At 37.7% G+C, this 18,842-nt stretch overlaps 2 protein-coding genes across 13 annotated transcripts in view; one reads left to right on the top strand and one right to left on the bottom strand.

Moving 5' to 3' along the window:
- ARL6IP6 (ADP ribosylation factor like GTPase 6 interacting protein 6) overlaps positions 1–1,672 on the bottom strand; it is a 45,184-nt gene extending 43,512 nt beyond the window's left edge. For all 3 annotated transcript variants that reach the window (XR_003518992.2, XR_003518991.2, XM_027588448.1), the window contains exon 1: positions 1,143–1,672. Coding sequence is in view for 1 of the 3 variants with exons in the window: in XM_027588448.1 (XP_027444249.1) it covers positions 1,143–1,542 (400 nt within the window). In the remaining 2 variants the exon portion in view is untranslated. The remainder of the gene's footprint in view (positions 1–1,142) is intronic.
- A 10-nt stretch (positions 1,673–1,682) lies between these two features.
- PRPF40A (pre-mRNA processing factor 40 homolog A) overlaps positions 1,683–18,842 on the top strand; it is a 56,124-nt gene continuing 38,964 nt past the window's right edge. For 4 of the 10 annotated variants that reach the window (XM_027588443.1, XM_027588441.1, XM_027588439.1 and 1 more), the window contains exons 1-4: positions 2,708–2,917; positions 4,048–4,179; positions 16,809–16,889; positions 17,978–18,008. In XM_027588443.1, coding sequence (XP_027444244.1) covers positions 2,708–2,917; positions 4,048–4,179; positions 16,809–16,889; positions 17,978–18,008 — 454 coding nt within the window. Of the gene's footprint in view, positions 1,885–2,692; positions 2,918–4,047; positions 4,180–16,808; positions 16,890–17,977; positions 18,009–18,842 lie in introns of those variants that run through there. The other 6 variants (XM_027588447.1, XM_027588446.1, XM_027588444.1 and 3 more) reach the window with 4 other exon arrangements.

Here is an 18,842-nt window from a genome sequence, read left to right as displayed (position 1 = left end):
GTGACTTAATGATAAAAAGGAAATCTCTCACAGCACAAGGGAAATAACCTACTAAATTCTCTCCAAGATACAGTGAAAAAAAGAGGAGGGGAGTGAAAGAGGAAAGAAACACTGACACCCATATATTTAACATTGACAGGTGACACCCAATATCATTGTATAAAGAGGTTCACATTAACTTGCCAACTTGTCTTGTGTATGAAAATCAAGCCTAAGTTGTTAGCTGCCATCTGCGACCCAGTAGGAGCTTGGAAGCAATGAGGAAAAATTAAAACTGGAGCTAAGCTGATTTAATTCTATTTAGTGAAGTAAAACTAACACTTGAGTGGCAACCTGTTGGGTGCTTCTCATAGAACTAAAGTAGTTTTTGTTTTAATTTTTCTTTGTCAATAACTTGGCCAAAGTCACACACGAATGAGAACTGAGATTTAAACTCCAGTCTGATTCTTTCCACTGTAATATAAATATCCACCCATATAGTTTACAGTATAACCTTTGAAAAATCTTTCATGGCACATCTCTTTCTATTCCAATCTGGCTGATTATAAACATCACACTCAATAAAACTAATAATCAGAGAAATAATAGGTTATCTAGCTTCTCTTATAAAACTTTATCACTACACTCGGTTTAAAACCTAATACAAAATCAAGAGGAGCTAATTATCTTATCTATATAAGAACTTTAGGCTGTGGGATGGAAATCCTTTCTGGAATTCTGTGCGTGTACAAAGGAATCTGGCTAGCAAACCTTTAACCATTTGTGGATTAAATAAAGTCTTTGAATATGTATAGCCTATTTTAATCGCACACACTTTTCACCCGCCTTTAATGATTGTTGTCTACATATTGCTTAATTTTGCCAACATTTCACCCCAAGTGTTCACTGACTCTATTGTTTCTTCAAGAGTACCCATTTAATCAAGACGCTTTCTTAAGGGTCTCCTAAGCTTGGACCAGGGTCCTCCACCATTCAGAAAACAAAACAAAGGAGATGAGCAAAGAAAGGTGCCAGTGAGGACTCTGGGTGAAAGCCACTACCAACTTGCCGGCCTTTGATGGGGAGGAGAGAGATGAAAGGCAAGAGCCACGTCCAGGCTTAACTTTACTCTGGACAGACTTTCAAGGCCGGAGCTTCAGTACCTTTTACGATCAGGTAGGCGATGGCGAGGAGGAAGGCGAGGAGGATGGCGAACAGCAGCGAACAAAGAATTGAGAGGACCTGGACAGGCCACCGCCGAGCTTGGGCTCGGCCGCCCGCAACCACCGAGAAAATGCCATTGCGTTTATCGGGCAGAACTGGAGACCCGTCCCCGTCCCGCTGGAAGAGAGAGCCCTTTCTAGGCTCCGACGACGCCCCGGCCGAGAACTCCGCCCGCAGATCACGGGCCACTTGGTCGCATCCGTCCTCCTCGTCCACTTCACCCTCACCCCAACTATCCCCCTGAGCGAAGGCGGAAAACGGCGGCCGGGAAAACGTGACAGGGGTGTCGAGACGTCGGCGCAGACCAGCCGAGCGCCTCCCGCTCTCCACGAACGACATGGCGGGAAAGACAAGAGGGCCAGCGGAGGTCGAGAGAATCCCACCCGCCCCGCCCCGCCCTCGCAGTAGCCAATCAGCGGCCAGGCCCCCCCACAGCCTCCACCACCCGGGGTTGGCGCGCAGGGGTGCGCAGAGGTGTGCAACTGGGCGGGGAAGGTGCAGTGGGATCTAAAGAAAGGTTGGGCGCCCGTGGGCCAGAGCACTACCCCAGCTCAATAGGAAGGAAAGGAAGCAGAGAGGTGCACAAAAAGAGGCGAGCCGAGGCCAAAGGTAGCCAAGTCTCCTCTCCCCGCAGTGCTTCGTCCCGGCCAGAGACCTCCGCCACGGCCGCGTCACCTCCAGGCAAGCGCGCGCCCCGGCCGCCCCAAAGCCGCATCTTTTCGACGCCTGGTCCTAGCGCCCGCCCATACCCCTCTGATTGACATTTCCGAACCGATTTGCTTTCTCCCTTCTTCCGCTATACGGTCCTACTCCTCTCCGGCCCCGTTCGCCCCTCGCCTTAACTGCCCTTCCCTCTTTTCCTTTCGCATTGTTCCCCCCGCCCCTATCACAACTTCCCTCCACGCTACTCGACACGCCTCCTTCCCTCCCCCCTCCGCGGGCTCTCCAGCTGGTGCGTACGGAGCTCGAACCCTCTCCTAAGGAGCCCTCCTCCTCTCCTGTTCCCCGCCCCCTCTCCTCCTCCTCGAGCGCCGCGCGCGCTCCTGGCCCCGGCCACCGCTAACGCTAGAAGCTGCTAACCCCACCCCCACCCCACCCTATCCTACCCCGGGCAGCCTCAGGTTTGTGGGGCGTACGTAACTCGGGCGGAGGGAGTAAAGGTGGCAGGCCCCAACTGCCCCACCCCCTACGGGGTGAGGTGGTCTAAGCTTTGGAAGCTGGGACACGGTTGTCTTCCCTTCCCCGGGGAAAGTTGGTGGAGTTTTCCCGGCGGAGGCGCAGAAACTTCCTCCGTCCCCCAACCCCCCCCTCCATGCAGGCGACGCCGAGTGAGGCTGAGGCTGGGGGCGAATCGCTGCAGAGCTGCGTGTCGGCCGCGCACTCTGATTGGACAGTGGGGAAGCCTGTCAGCTTATTGGCCCCGCTGATCCCGCCCCGTAGCGCAGGGCAGCCTTTAACCTTTGGCCCCAGCGGGCGCCAGCCACTCAGATCGCTTCTTGTTGGTATGTGTAGCGGCAGTGGCCGCCGGCGGAGCAGTCTGAGCCCGACGATGAGGCCGGGGACGGGAGCGGAGCGTGGAGGCCTCATGGTGAGTGAAATGGAGAGCCATCCTCCTTCGCGGGGTCCCGGGGACGGGGAGCGGAGATTGTCCGGCTCAAGCCTCTGCTCCAGCTCTTGGGTCTCTGCTGACGGCTTCCTGAGGAGACGGCCCTCGGTAAGGGATCGGTGGAGCAGGGGGAAAGCGGCACAATGAAAAACGAAGTCAGAGAGGCAGGAAGCTTTTTCCAAAAGGAGAAGAAGATAAGAGTGGACGAAGAAAGAGCTCGAGATGGTGGGCTACGTAACGAGGAAGAGAAATGGAGAGCGGGGATGCACAAAGGGAAGGTTGTGGGTCCTTGGAAGTTCTTATTGGGCTTGGCCTAGACAGATGCGCGGTGGAGGTGCTGGGCCTTGGGCGGGGTGAGCGTTTTGGAGAGGTAGGCCCGCTGTAGCAGGGAGGGGGGACGCGGAACCTTGATTATGTAGACTTCGAAAGAGGCTGCCAAAATCTGTTTTCACCAGTAGTAGTGGTGTCTGCAAGGGGTGCAAGCTGGGAAGATTGGCAGGGGCTAATTACCTGGTTTTAAGACCTGGAACAATGGGCACACAAGTAAATAAATAGTTGTCTTTTAAAAGAGAATTAAAATGGATGTATTAGTCATTTGTATTTAGGGTCTGTGAGTGATAGACCTTAGTCTGAATTTTTTTTTTTTTGGCAGAAGTAATTTTACTTGTGTTGAAGATTTTATTAGGAAATAATATGTATATGTGTTAGGAATTAAGTGTCCCTGGGTACCCATATTGTTTGTGTTCTGTTAAGACAAGGTCTTATCTGAATTAATATTGTAAATTCTCCTTTCAAAGTTTAAAATTAACTTAAAAACAAATTTAAGAATAGTTACTGTTAAGACATTAACTAGCTATCTTCTGTGTGAAATAGAACAAAGTTGTGGTGTTTCACCCATAACAGTTTTTAAATTGGCTTTCACATACGTGTTCCCCAAGTTTAGTAAGCTAATTAGTAACTGATTAAAGCAGGCTGCTTTAAAAAATAAAATCTATACTCTAGCTGTCCAGTAATTACTTTAATTTTTCCCATTTCGTTCTGTAATTTGGTCAGTTGCAAACTCATTATAAATACTGGTGGTTAATGCATTTTAAGATAAGAAAGTATAAGCTAAGCCAATAATTGAATCACACATTAGTCTAAAATTAAGCCACTGCGCATAACCGATTTGTGGAAATCAGATTTTTGAGAAGCACTTGTTCTTAACTTGCTAATTTTAAATTGTCCCTGTTTTTCAGATGGGGCACCCTGGCATGCATTATGCCCCAATGGGAATGCACCCTATGGGTCAGAGAGCGAATATGCCTCCTGTACCTCATGGAATGATGCCGCAAATGATGCCCCCTATGGGAGGGCCGCCAATGGGACAAGTAAGAATGTTTTTGTTTTATTTTGTATTTGTTTGTTTATTTTTGCCTGTGGTATCATTGTGTCAAGATTTAAAAACCTGGGTCGATATTTGCAGCTGTTTAAGGATTAGTTTATGTCAAAATAATATTGTCAAATAAGTCAAATGTTGAGTCATGACACTAATCAAATTTTGAATGTAGGGAAAAGCCTTCTGTATGAAAGATTTATTTTCTACCACAATGAAACTAAGAGTTCTTTTTTCAAGTAACTGTATATGTAGTCTTTTTAGTTTAATAACTTTCTTTTTCCAAGTATGTCAATTGAAGTTAAGGTTTGGAGAGTGAATATTATTATATAGGTCAACATAACTTATGTCCGTGGACCACATAAATGCATAGAATCTGAAAATAACAGTTGCTTAGGTCTTTGCCTTAGAATAAAGTTTATTCCTGAAATAGCTTCTTCTTGTGTATGTGTGTGTATGCGTGCGCGGTGGGGGTAGAGTAGGGAGATTCTACTCTAATTTGATTCTTCATAGGACAGTGCCAAATAGGTGGTTCATTTTCCACTTACACTATTTTGTTTCTGTTTTGTTTTAAATGCTTATTGCTTCTGCACTCCTGCTCTTGAGCTGTCCCTTTCATCCCCCAGCATAAATTGTAAATGGACATTTGGTGGGAGTGATTTAGATCAAAAGGTTTTAATGCTGACTCAGTGAATTCAGTAGAACTGAGTTCCTAGAGAAGCATCCAAGAAAGGTAACAGGTTCAGTTACCATGAATAATTTTATGCCCCGTGTCAGGTTCTGTAATACACATATTCTTTGGTGGCTGAGTTCTTTCCATTTGAGTATCTCAATAAATCATCCAAAATTTAGGCTGATAAAATATATTGGAAAGCCAGTCAATTAGGTATGGTCTTTTTGTTAATTAATACTGTTTATGTTGATAATCACTTAAGCCTTGATATTTTTTAAGTTATTGGTGAAATTGTAGTGGAGAAAGGAGCTTGCTTTGTGTCTTTTTCTTTTAACTTAACCTTAGGAGTAGAAGGGCTTAATGTCAAGCGATTTTCTTCTTTTTTATTTGTAATGTAGCCCTTAATTTTTTATAAAAATCTTTATTCAAAGACGCAGGCCCAAAAGATTTCTGCCTGTAGGAGTTTTGGGGTTTTTTTTGTTTGTTTGTTTGTTTTGTTTTTTTAAAAAGAACCATTTATTCTGTTGTTTAGAATAACACAAGTTTTAAAACTCCCTTAGGTGATGGAGAAACAACTCGGATTCTTCTTCTGTTTCTTTCCATCTCTAAGCAGCAAGGAGCTCTTCTGGTTTTCTTAGTAGAGCTGCTCTAACTAGATAATGAGCTTTAAAAAATATTTATTCTTTAAATGCTCTGGTTCTTATTTAAAATTAGTTTCTTTCCACAGAAAGATAAAATAAAACAATTTGCTACTGCCAGATGCTTCTCTCTTTTCTGGGGCCTTCTGTTTCCATTGGGCCAATCAAGGTAAGTTTTGCAAGGGATTGACCTGCTTACCCTTGCTGTAATGGTGCTATTGCACTACCAAACCAAGACACCAGCTAGTCATTTCTAGTAAAATGCAGATTTTACTTATTTATTTTTTTAAAGTACTTTCGTGTTTCACATTGACATAAGCTGGTCACAGTTTGCTTTATGGCCCTTTCTCTTTAACTGTATCAGTGACCATCTTCCTAGTAAGGTGACTTGCTATTTGGTACACATCTGTTGAAATACTCTGAATTTTACCTTGTGGTTTTCTTCTTTTTTCCTAGACCAGTATATGCCATGTACCTTTAAGTGTACCTGACTATTTAGATGTTTAAAAGTCTCTCTCTCCCTATTGGCTCCTATTAGGATAATGAACAAATGATTTAAGAATCCAGCTCTAGGGTCCCAAGAGAATCCTCATTGTTTTTCCTTAAAATTAGATTGTTTCTTTTTTTCTTTTTAATAACTAACTTATATGGGGCCCAAATCTTGGTAAAACCAATTCTTATTTGAGCTTTGGTAACAGACTGGGAGGGCATGGATAATTAAACATACTAAGTAATCTAGAAATCTAATTTAAAGCCCTGTAAACAACTTGCTTAAAAATAAAAGTTGACAATTAGCAAAATTGATCTTTTTTCTTTCTACCCACTCTGAGGTATTAATGGTCAGAAGTTAATGAGAAACAGCAGGTTGCCTATATAGTTCACTGTAGTGACACAAAGTTGGTAGGGTTCTGCCATTCAATTTTTAAAAATCAGTTTATGGATTTTTTAGACTTTGGTACTGAAGGTTATGGAACCTTCATGTATATTGCCTAGTTCACATTAATATCTCATTCTGGGACCAGCTGAAAATGAAAATTAGTGCCAGTCTTACTTGTTAAGTGATTCTGGTCTTTGGAATGTTACTGAACATGACATGAAATTTTAAAACTTGTTTGTAAAATAATATGCAGACTGGACACAATAACCACATACAGAAGCCAGAAGTTAGAATTTTTCAGATGCATCAAGTTATTTAGGTTAAAAGAGTATTATGGTTTTATGGAAGAGTTTTTTGTTTTTATTCAGGAGATAATCTACTGTGCCCTTTTTAGAATTCAGGCTGAATCTATTACTACTGAAAAATAGATTTCAAGTTTATCTCAGTTATCTATTGTATAGGTTACATTTGCCTCTTACTATATGTTCATACAGGAAAGTTGTCCTACTTTTACAGGATTATAGAATCTTACATCTGGAAGGGACCTTGAAATCTGTATAAACTTTAAAACGGAAATTAAATAATGGTTTATCACTGGTTAAAAAACATTATTAATAAAGTAATTTCCCTGCTTGGTGGCAGTACTCAAAAATTTGCAGTAGAGATTTGCCTTGAGATGTGATTGTATGTGAGGCCATTTTTTACTTATTAATGTTTTGCTTTTAAAAGGTTTTCACATCTTACTCATTTTTGTTGTTGTTTCTACACAAAAGACATGCAAGTCCTACCTTTATCACAAGTAATTTTGCCTTCACTGAAAGCCTAAGAGAGCCCTCCTACGTGGCTCTTTCTTTTTTAAATTTTTAATTTTTCTTTTAATAGAAAAGTAGAGTAAAAGACTTAAGGTCTCTTTCAGCTCTAACAACCTACGGTTCGATTCAGATCATTTGATAAGAATAGGTTATATGTATGAGATTTTATGGGTTGATATGGACATAAAAACAAAATTCTTTTAGTAATGCCTCCCTGATTCTAATCATTCAGTACTTTTTTTTTTGCCTTTGTTCAATAAATTGATAAATGAATGCTTTTCACAAATGATTTTGATTTTCTTGTTCTTACAATGAGTGAGGCAGGCTTTAACAGATCTTGAGTCTATTTCTGATGCCATCTGGACCCAAGTAGTTACACTCCCATGCCCCGGATACTCTTAACAACTTTTGAGCTGGTTTTCTTGCTTCAGGCCTGCCCCCTCAAATTCTTTTAGATTTCAACGTGTTGTCTCCTTGCCCAAGAACCTCCAGTGTTTTTCTGTTACCTATGGTATAATGTGTAAATTCCACAATTTAATTTTCAAGAATCTCCCAGAGTACAACTCAATGCATGATTCTGAGCTGCATGTCTTCACACTCCCTAATTTGAACCCAGGCTGATCTTTTTATGTTATCTGGACTGATTGTATTAGTTCATGACTGAGCTTGTGCTGTTCATGCTCTCCTGCCCACAGCTCACTACCACCATGAACTTAACTTTACTTAACCTCAGTTCTTCCATTTCAAGTTCTGCCTTCTCCCGGAGATCAGTATACTTTGCCCAGCATACACCGTCCCTTCAAATTATTAAAGTAAAATCCTGTGAAATCTGCCTGTAACTCTGTTTCACTTATTTGGGATTCAGTTTTGATTTGTTTTGTTTTATGGTATATTTGCTCTGTCTTTCCAGCACGTAATAGACTGTAAGCTCTTAGAGGGCAGGGCTTGTGTTTTGTACCTTTTTAAGAAGTCCGCAGGTGCTGAGCACAGTTCTTGGCACAGCATGGGTGCTCAGTAAAATACTTGTTGAATGAATGAAACAAAAACATTATTCTTTCCTATATTATAGGCCATGGAGATAGTAGATGTTACGTCTATTTCAGTGGTTACTTGTGACTTTATACTGTTACAACTTAGTTCTCATTTTTAGTGTTTGCCTCTCTATAGTTGTTTTTTCATTTGATAAAAATGGAAGGTAAATGTAATAGTTTTTGGTGGATAAAGCAAAAATACATATTTCCATTTATTTTAAATTACAGGCAAATGTATTTCTATCTGTCTGACTTTAGTGATGGTCTTTTTAAGTTTTACCACAAAGTTTTCCATACCCTCGGGGGAAATGATGATTTGGCATATAGGCCTTCCAGAGAAATCCAAAGTGTTGGTATCTTAGATTTATCTGACTGACTGATTTGACCAATTGATTTGTTCCCGTTGCTTTTCAATTACCATTATTTTGGGTATTTACAGAATCCATGCTGTTGAATTGGACATTAGTAAGTGACAAAAAGGCTTTTTCCCCCCTTAGGTTATTTGCTCATAGTTTTTGAATTTCTAACTTTCTATATGCATTTACATTATCCAGGCAAGTACTTATTAAAAAATAGATTGACCCAGACCTAATGTGTTTGTATAACTTCTAGGCTGTGCATGTAGTTCGATTTTGATAGATTTACAGATGATACTATTTTCTTTTTAGATAGCATTTCAATGAAATATGAACTCGTCTATTTAAAAACTTTAGCTAGAGTGGTGTTTCTGAGTATGGAGAGTATTTGGAGAAATCTAAGAAGACAGTGTAAGTGTGGAAGAATGAACTGTACTCTCCTCCTCCTTTGAGATTCACAGGGCACAGTATTTTCTAAAGATGCTGAGAAGTCTCGCAGAAGTCTTTTAAACTGTTTTTCTCAGTGTTTCTTGGGTGGTTGTTTGGTTGGTTGGTTTTTTAACCATCTTCCCCTCCCCACTTACCCAGACTCCCTTACCCCCGTTATGTGTTTATTTTGCTTTGTCTAGCATATTGCATGGAATTAATGTTGCATGGAATTAGCATTTTGGGAGAAATGCTGTATTGAAGCTGTTTTTCCATTTAGTCTGGTCTTTAGGAGGAAAAAGGCAACATCGAAATTAGTATTAACAGATACGATGAAGCACTTGTACAGTGCAACGAATGTATTCATTAAGTAACAGGATTAAAAAGGAAAGAAAACAAAACTCAACAGGTTAACAGGTTGATTTTTAATTGGGTTTGTTAGAAGTACTGATGATGTGACTTAAAACCATCATAAAATTGTGTATCAGTTTTACTGTGTATACACAGTAAAGCTAAAGCTATCTGTGTATATCCCATAGCTCTGTATTAGGATGTTTGTTTTTAACTAGAGAAATGATAAGACTAAGTTGTGAAGGTTTTTAAGTAGGAATGAGTAGATTACTGTCTCATATAGAAGTTGTTAGTCTTTCATTCTTACACCTTTTTCCATACCTTCATATTACTTTTAATCAATAGGCCTTTAACTCTCTTGGCTGTGGTGTTAAAGATGTGTAATGTATATATTCTGCGCTGAAAACTTAACAGGCATTCCCTCACATGCCTGGCTGAACTTTATTTTCTCGTCTTCTAACTGCTGATTTGGCTGTCATGGTTATTTGTAGACATTTGGAAGTTTTGTGGAGATGAATCTTTTATATTTCTTTTCTCTCTCTAGTCAAGTAATCGTACATTTCTTTCGCTTGTTAATGAAAAGTTAATTGTAGTTAGTGGTAGTACTAAAGATAATGGTGTTTTGCATAATGGGCTTTAAAGAAAATCTACTTCTAATTGCTTCTTTTTTAATTGGTACAGTGCACTCAAAGTGGAAATCTGAATCTTCTCCAAATCTGAGTGATGCTGGTAGCTATCTGTGTCTTTTGAAGGACTAAACATGTCAGCAAGTGAGGACTGTTCTGAGTTGAAATATAATTTATCTTCAGCTTTGATTTTTTTTTTTTCTTAGAACTTATTTATCTTAGACTTAAAAAAACAAAGTTCTCACTACAAATACAAACATAATTTTACTCCCTAGGGCCTGATCTTCTGCTTGGGTTAAGACATTTTAAATTATCTTTTGATTAATGAATGAGCATTAAGTTTCTCTTCAAAAACATGGGCTTTGGTATAGTTTCCTTGGCCGTGTGATAAAAGAAAATGGTTAATTTTCTGAAAGGTGATTTTTCAGTAATTTCAAGGTCATTACGTATTTATTAGCATATATTAAATAATAATAGAAAATTTTTCTTTTCTATACAGAAGTAAGAACTGTCTACATAAAGTTGTCTACTACAGGCATTTGAGTTTCTGCTATATGTAGATGTACCTGTCCTCTGCACAAGTACTGTGTACATAAATGAGACGTACTCCTTATTTTAAAGGTGCCCACAATTGAGAAGAAACTAAAATAAAGTTTCATGTAAACAATATATAATGATTTAGCTAGATATAAAACAATCTAGTTTAAAGGACTTGGAGTGGGAGATAGTAACAGTCTTATGTTCCTCCATACTTGCATCCTACAGGGCTTGTGTTGAAAAGAAAGCTTAGGTGACTTTTTAGAGGAAGTTTTAAAGTCTTAATTCTGTATGACTTGAAACATCACAGTTTGTGTGTATCTCTATGTTGAGAGCTTTTGAAAAATTAAAATTATAGTTTATTTTCGTTCGGCTCTTTTAAGTTTTTGTATCGTATATCCATACTCAGTTTTCTCTCTGTGTTTTCTTTGACCTTGTTTAAGAAGTTTGGAGTTTAGTAAGAGACAGTGGGCTAAGTATCATTAATAATTTAAACTATTTATTTTCCCTTTTGCATATAGTTTTTTTTTCCTTGAGGTTTCAGGGAATAGGGTTGTGATACCTAATCTGTCTTAGAAGGAATTATAATTCTATCACTGTCTTTGTCTATAAATTTGAGAGATTGATATACCTTACTGAATTTGATCCTTCTGACTCGAAAAGAGGGTTGGCTAGAGGAGAATGTCTAATTTATAGGTGGGAATAGTAAGGCCCAGGGAATTGAGTGAATCATCCAGTGACATTGCAGAGCCAGCACTAAATGCGATGCCTAAAATGGGATTGCCTTATTACATGTGTTGATTCCTACTAAAGATGATGCTTTTACGTTATTTACTAGATGCCCTTAAAGCACCTAAGTGCCAGTCTAATAGGGAATAGATGAGCGAAGGGACAATGAAGAGAAACTTTATTTATCTGAGTTGAAGGAGAGCAGTGGTAATAAAACAGCGGTCATTTATTGAGCACTGTTCTGTGCATTGCCCCATTTGATCCCTACAGCAGTGTTAACAGATGAGTAGTATTTTTCCCCATGTTACAGTTGAGAAAATTGAGGTCCAGATAGGTTAAGTAATTTAGCCCAAGATCATGCAGCTGCTAAGTGACCAAGGAATTCTGATAGTCTCATTCTAGAGTGTGCTTAATAGGTAGCTGTACTGGACTGCTTCCCTGTGTAGCAGTATGAGATTATATCATTAAGCTAACCTCCTTAGAATCTGAACAACAGTATATACTTCAACAGTTCTAAACTATCCAGGTTAAGAGAATTTAGCAAACTAAATATTTTTTTAATACTGGCAATTATTAAATGGTAAGGTTCTATTCCATGTGGAACAGTTTGTGAATATGTCTTTTTGTTTATCTAAATGTTATATCAGAAAATAATGTGTCTTGAATCTATAAATAATTGTAATAAAGGGAAAGTAAGGTTAAATGATTGTCCCAAAATTTAACTCCTGATTTTGGGTTATTAGGGATATGCTTTAAACAGGAGTATTTCTGTTTATTTCTAATTGAATGAATACTTACATTCAGAGATGTGGCTTTTACAGTTGTTCAGTGATTAATTTTTTTGTGTTCATTCATAAGGTAAGTTAGTGGTATAAGTGGTACCACTTTTAAATATTAGACTTAATAGCCTCTGTGTACTGACTTAATGGAATTTGATTTAAAGAGGAACCAAGTAAAAAGGCAAGAATCAAACTTCTTAGATAATTTGAAACTCCAGGTTTGCAGAAAGAATGGTTTTTAAAAATCAAATTTAAAAGTTAATATTTAAACAAAAGATCCTTAGGTTGTGTGATTTCTTTCCACCAGGAACAACTTCAGGAAATAATCATGAAGAGAAGAACTTTTGAAGTGCCCATGTGTGACGATCTTCACTTTGGTTTTGATACCATGAAATAACTGGGCTAATTTAGCTTTACATTTTGTACAACTTAATGTATTGTAGCATTGATGGAATTGCTTTTATTACTTTACTTTTAGTTTTAAAAATATTTAGTGAAAAATGTAGCAGGCTTGTTTTATCTAACATTAGGAACTTTCCAAACATGGGGTACTAAGAATGAGCAGACTGGGTAGTGCTCCCTAGTTTCTACTTGTTTTTTTCTTCGTACTGGTATTCCTTCTGAGACATCTTGATAATTGGTTTAGCTTTTGTCATTAAAAGAATAGAAATATACATAGAAAAATTTATATAGTATACATAGAGAAATGGTTGGCAATTTAAGAATAAAGTGTACCAAACAGTATATCTGAATTAATTTTGGGTTTTGAAAACTTCCAAAGTGTCCATAAAATTCAGATATTTAATATTTTAGACAATTTAGCTTATGTCTCATGTATGTGTTTTACCCTTCCCATTTTCTCCTGTTTCCTAACAACTAAAAATTTGTAATTGTAAGACTTTAATATATTTGCCAGAGTAGCTTAAATGGAAAATTTGTGAAGCTGTACATAGCTGTGATTTTATAGTGTGCTTTTTATTAAGCTTATATGAACCACCACTTTGTAGCTTTAAGAATGATCTGCTTTTGGAATTTATAGTGGCAACATTGTAGCAACTGTGTTAAGATTTCTTCCTTTAACTATTTTGAACCAACATCCTATTTTCATTGAACTTAAGATGCCATAAATGGTACGACAGTCCGTTATGTGCCCTTAGGAAAAAAACCTAACGAGAAGTCTAAAATACTCCGCAGATAAAGCTGGGAGACCAAGGGGCTATTCGCTTCATGTGAAGCAAGAAGTAAACCTTCCATGCAAAAAGGGATGACAAAGTAACTTTTGAATGCCTCAACTTTGATTATTTGGGCTGAGGAAGGGGAAAGTCACTTCTGAGGATTTGAACCACAAATCTCATAAGCTTGCAACCTGGATCAGTTTGGTATTAAAACAAAATAATAATGGATAACTTAGAAAATTTTAATCATTTCATATTGATGGTGCTGTCAAGTGACTGGCCTGAATCAACACAAAACCTCTGAAAGAATTCAGATGGGTTGATACATGTATCCCCATATTATGTGTATCCTAGAGTTAATGAAGAAAGGAAATCATAACATTTCCACAAAGTAGAGTCTTCAGGCTTTGGGAGACAGGTTTTTTGTGATGCTCTGGAAGAGTTCTTAATTTGTCTGATTCTTGTAATAACTTCTCATAAGAATGTAACATTTTCCCTATTTATGTTTTTGTTATTTGGTTTCATGCTAGTATTACAGTATTGGTTTAAAATTATGTTAATCTACTTTCAGATATTCAGCTGTACATAATCTTTCCAATATTTGTCCAGTTGAACAAACCTAACTAGTTGATGCCCCTCAGAATTTACAGAGATATGAGGGAGAATTTAGATTTTTATTTAACACTAAATCTCATTCACATAAGTTCCACAAATGTAAAACCCTGTTTTGAAATAGAGTTGCGGCTCAGAATGCCAACCTCAGAAATCGGGGAATGGAAGGTGCAAAGACCCCAGACTCAGGTTTTACCTCTGGGGAAGACACTTTGCCACAATGTTTCATTGCCTTGGTATTTGGACACTCCTCAGCCTTGACAAGTGTGGTCCCTCTAGGGTCAGTCCTCAGACTACATGAAGAGAAGGGCTGGCAGGACTCCCTCAAAGCTGGGGTTCAGTCTCCTCTGCTTCTGTTTGTTGCTACAAAATCAACATTGACTGTTCATCATCTTTCTATTTGAAATATGTAAAGAAAATCTACTTGTAAGAGGCTTAAGTGATCTTATTTAGCTAAAAGGTAACTGTAAGGGGCGCCTGGGTGGCTCATCGCTAAGCGTCTGCCTTTGGCTCGGGTCGTGATCCCAGGGTCCTGGGTTCAAGCCCCATATCAGGTTCCTTGCTCGGTGGGAGGCCTGCTTCTCCCTCTCCCACTCCCCCTGCTTGTGTTCCCTCTCTCGCTGTGTCTCTCTCTGTCAAATAAATAAAATCTTTAAAAAAAAAAAAAAAGGTAACTGTAACCCCTGTAACAATTGGAAGGTGAAGAAACAGTTGGTTTTGGGGGCTGGGGAGGGGGTGGGGAAGAAACCAAAACACTAAGTCTCATTCTATAACCAGTTCCACGAGTTTTAGGCTAAAGGCAAATTTTTGAGATGTTTTAAAATTTGAAGTGGGGAAGAAGAACAATTGAGAAAATTCTGTCAAACTCTGTTCTTTAATGATTTTTAAATATTGTTTGCTTTAAGTGTCACTGGCCTTTTCTAGTCAATTCTTATTAAATTGTTTAAGGGTTTTTGTCCCTTGTTTTTTAAATGGGATTTGATCACTGTCTTATGAAGACAGAGTATTTCAGTTTGAAGTTACATTTCTTTGTACTGCTACCATGTGGAGATGTTCTGTTGCATGATGGAGATTTTATCCCACTTTTCTTAATGTCTTTAATTCTTTTTTTTTTTAAGATTTTTATTTATTGGGGCGCCTGGGTGTCTCAGTAGTTAAGTGGCTGCCTTCAGCTCAGGTCGTGATCCCAGGGTCCTAGGATCAAGCCCCGCATGGGGCTCCCAGCTCCGCGGGAAGCCACCTTCTCCCTCTCCCACTCTCCCTGCTTGTGTTCCCTCTCTTGCTGTGTCTCTCTGTGTCAAATAAATAAATAAAATCTTTAAAAAAAAGATTTTTTTTTATTTGAGAGAGAGATTGAGAGCAAGCGAGCGAGCATGGGGGGGGGGGGTCAGAGGGAGAAGCAGATCCCTGCTGAGCAGGGAGCCCAATGCAGGACTAGCTCCTGGGACTCCAGGATCATGACCTGAGACAAAGGCAGTCGCTTAACCAACTGATAGACCCAGGCACCCTTAATGTCTTTAATTCTTATGAGAAAATACTTTTTTCTCAAGTTTTCAAAGTTGAGTTTTTCAGTTTAGCTTAGAATTCTAGTTTTTGGATATGTTAACAGCTTTGGATTTTATATATATGCCATTTTAAATATCAGGCTCCTTCCCTCTGTTGCTCACCATGCTTCTCCCCATAATCAGTTATTTAGAACCTTAAGAATTCATGCCTACTTTGCCATTAGCCTTAAGTAAAATTAGTTGTGAAGATATATTTGTTGGGAGTAGAGAAAAGAGGGAACTTCTGAGCCTGGTTCTCATTTGATCTCTATGTTTTTTTTCCCTTAATGTATAAATTACCTTAATTCTTTTAGTCACAGTGGTGGAGGCTTGTGCTTCTGTTTTCAAATTCTGTACCTTTTTTTTAACTGCTGTTTCACCATATATTCCAAGTAGTAGTCACATGTTTTCTGTCAAGTTCCTGTTTCATGATGTTTAAGCAATTTATTGAATATTTTAAGGAACAAAAAACATTTGTTTTTTAATCCATTAATACAATGCTGCTTCATTTTAATGGTACCTTTAGCCTGGTTCTGCTTTGTGAGTTGATTTTCCCAAATAACAAAATTCAGTGTGCAAGTGTTCTCATCTACCTTTAGTAGGCTTTATATGTTCCTGTTGACCAGTATGCTTGTCTGTTTCTATTTCTCCAAGTTTCATTTAATTTGAAACTGTTGAATACCTGGTTACCTTGTTCCAGTACTTATGATGATTGTGTACAATTTTTATTCCCCTCCGTGTTTATGTTAGATTTGCTCATATTAAAATCAAAATTATAATATGGATGAGTATTGGGTCAGAATCCTTTGGAAATTTATGTTAATCTTTATGATTTTTATTCATACTTAGTAGTGAAGATTCATAGATTTAGATAGCAGTCATTGATAGACTAGATTAACCTCCAAAACTAATATTTTCTTTCTTCAGATATTCATGGTGTGTGCTTTATTAAGTTTTTCTTTTCAAGAGAGGACATAGATGATTTGTGTCTAAAGTTTGTTTTTTACATATTTTTTATAGTCATCGAGTTTTAAGCACCTTTGATCTTGAATTTTTTAAAGAGCCAGATTGCTGTAGAATTTTTTAATACAGATATTAATAGTCAAAGGTGAGAAATACAAAAAATTTTTGTCTTACTCTAAAAAAGGGAGAAAAACATGAGTGGTGAGTTAAAAGAAAATTAATATTCTGAAAATGACGTTGGAAATAATATAAGTAAACTTTTAAGTTTGTTAAAAGTAATTTTAACTGTACATATAATTTATGACAAATATTAGCTCATTGATAAAATACTTCATTCATTCAACAAGCACTTACTAAGCATACTATTCATGTAGTATAGTGTTCGCTGGGTTTAAATCTTGAGTTGTACATATTAGCTTTGATAACCAGATAGATTAATAAAGTTCTTTAAATGCTTTGGTTTTATATAGTAACCTTTTTTTACTTTTATTCTAGATGCCTGGAATGATGTCTTCAGTAATGCCTGGAATGATGATGTCTCATATGTCTCAGGCTTCCATGCAGCCTGCCTTACCGGTAATCTAGTAAAAATAATTATTTTCTGTGATGTTTTGACTACTTTTATATATGAAATAACATCGTTCTATGTATTTTGTAGGCAATCATGTTAGCTTTTTAAGTGTGTCTTGAGTAGTGTAATGCAAGATGGGAATTACAGTGGGTTTTTAGGTTCTTGAATGATAGGCATTCACGTTTTTTCCTGTATTTATACAGACATCCTTAATTGTTAATTCTACGTTAAACAGGAGTAGAATACTAAGAACTAAAATTTGTCAGCCAGAAGCATTTTATTGGTCTGGTGACATTCTGATCTTAAAGAATAGGCTTTTGCTTTGCTGGGTTTTAATTTAAAATTGTTGTATTATGGTTTAGTAATAGATCCTAGATTTAGAAATCAGAAGATTTTATTCTAAATTTACATTTCCTGAGACTTCAGTGATGGCACATTACTTACAAAATCCTTGACAGCCTTATCACCCTTACTGGATTGTATAGCAATATGTAAATCATTATGATATTCATATTAGCATAACTTATTTATTACCTGATAACCTAGTGGTTGTAATGAACATACTCCACGTGGGGTGTCATGTTTGCATTGTCTTACCCAAAATCCTTAGACCATTAAAATGTTTTAATATTATAAAATAATACTTTGCATATTCTATGTATTGTATAAAAAGTTCTCTTGGGGTTTAGGACAGTGCCTTATATAATTTCAAACACTATTTCTGTAGCAAACTTACGGATTTTCTCTGGGGTGGGATAAAGAGCTCATGTCATTCAGAGCAGATTTTGCCACTATAATGAGTGTTGGTGTGAAAGTTGAAAAAACTTGATTTTTAGAGCCTTTTCTGTATCAGAATTGTGGGTAAATGTTTGTGAATCTATATGTAACTGATGATCATATAAATAACACGCTTAGATTAAAGTGCTTCGATAGCCCCAGGTTTATGATGTTTTTACAATTTATAGCAAACTAAAGGAGCTAAAACTTAGAATCTTTGAATATACGTAAAGGGGACTCTGTGTTTTATGAGGAACTTATATAAAATATAGTTTAAACAAGGTGAATATTACTAATTTCATTTTTTATCTTACAGCCAGGAGTAAATAATATGGATGTAGCAGCAGGTATGTACACCATTTATGGTGGTAAATATTAGACTTCATTTGGACAGTAGCTATCATAACAAGGAATAAAAGCAATGTCACTTTGGCTTTATGATTAGCTCCTGATTTTTTTCTTTTTGTTGTTTTAAGCAATGGGAAGTAGGGATAGCATTCATAATTGACTCCATAAAAAATTACCATAATTTTAGATCAGGAGTTCTGGGACCAGATTTGGTCTACAGTTATACTTTAGCCTATACAATGTTTTTAAATTTTATAATTAGTTGCTAACGTTTAAAGTCTTGGTCCATACATAACAATTAGATTTATCTTTTTACAAAAAGTTTGAATTTATCTGAGTATTCATTGTTTACAGTGGTGTTTATCAACACAGTAGGTAGTCAGAGAATATTTAAATGAAAAGTTCTGGTTGAGTCCCTGTTTGTATTCAGCAGACACTGTGGAATGGGGTAGTAACTCCTTACTTTGGATATGGAGCATGTACTCTCATTGGCCTTCTGGACTACTTTACAGTCTTTTCTGTTACCTGCTTGGTTCTTGTAGCCATTGGAGTTTGTAAGCCTTGTGATAATTTTTTTTATCAGCCAGTTATTTATTACTGTTTTGACTAGTGTACCTTTCATATATGTTAGTAATGCTTCAATTATCCATGAGTAAATAATGTTCGAGATAAATTGGTATTCCAGATGCTGAACTTTTTTTCCATGATTATGCCAAAATGTTTTTTGTTTTTTTGGTTTGGTTTGGTTTTTAGGGTGCAGAAGAGGGACAGGCGGAAAGGGAGCAAAAGAGAATCTCAAGCAGACTCCACACCCAGGGTGGGGTCCTACGCAG

Source organism: Zalophus californianus, chromosome 3 (assembly GCF_009762305.2).
Source record: "Zalophus californianus isolate mZalCal1 chromosome 3, mZalCal1.pri.v2, whole genome shotgun sequence".
NCBI classification, from domain to species: domain Eukaryota; kingdom Metazoa; phylum Chordata; class Mammalia; order Carnivora; family Otariidae; genus Zalophus; species Zalophus californianus.
This window is presented reverse-complemented; position numbering and strand designations above follow the sequence as displayed.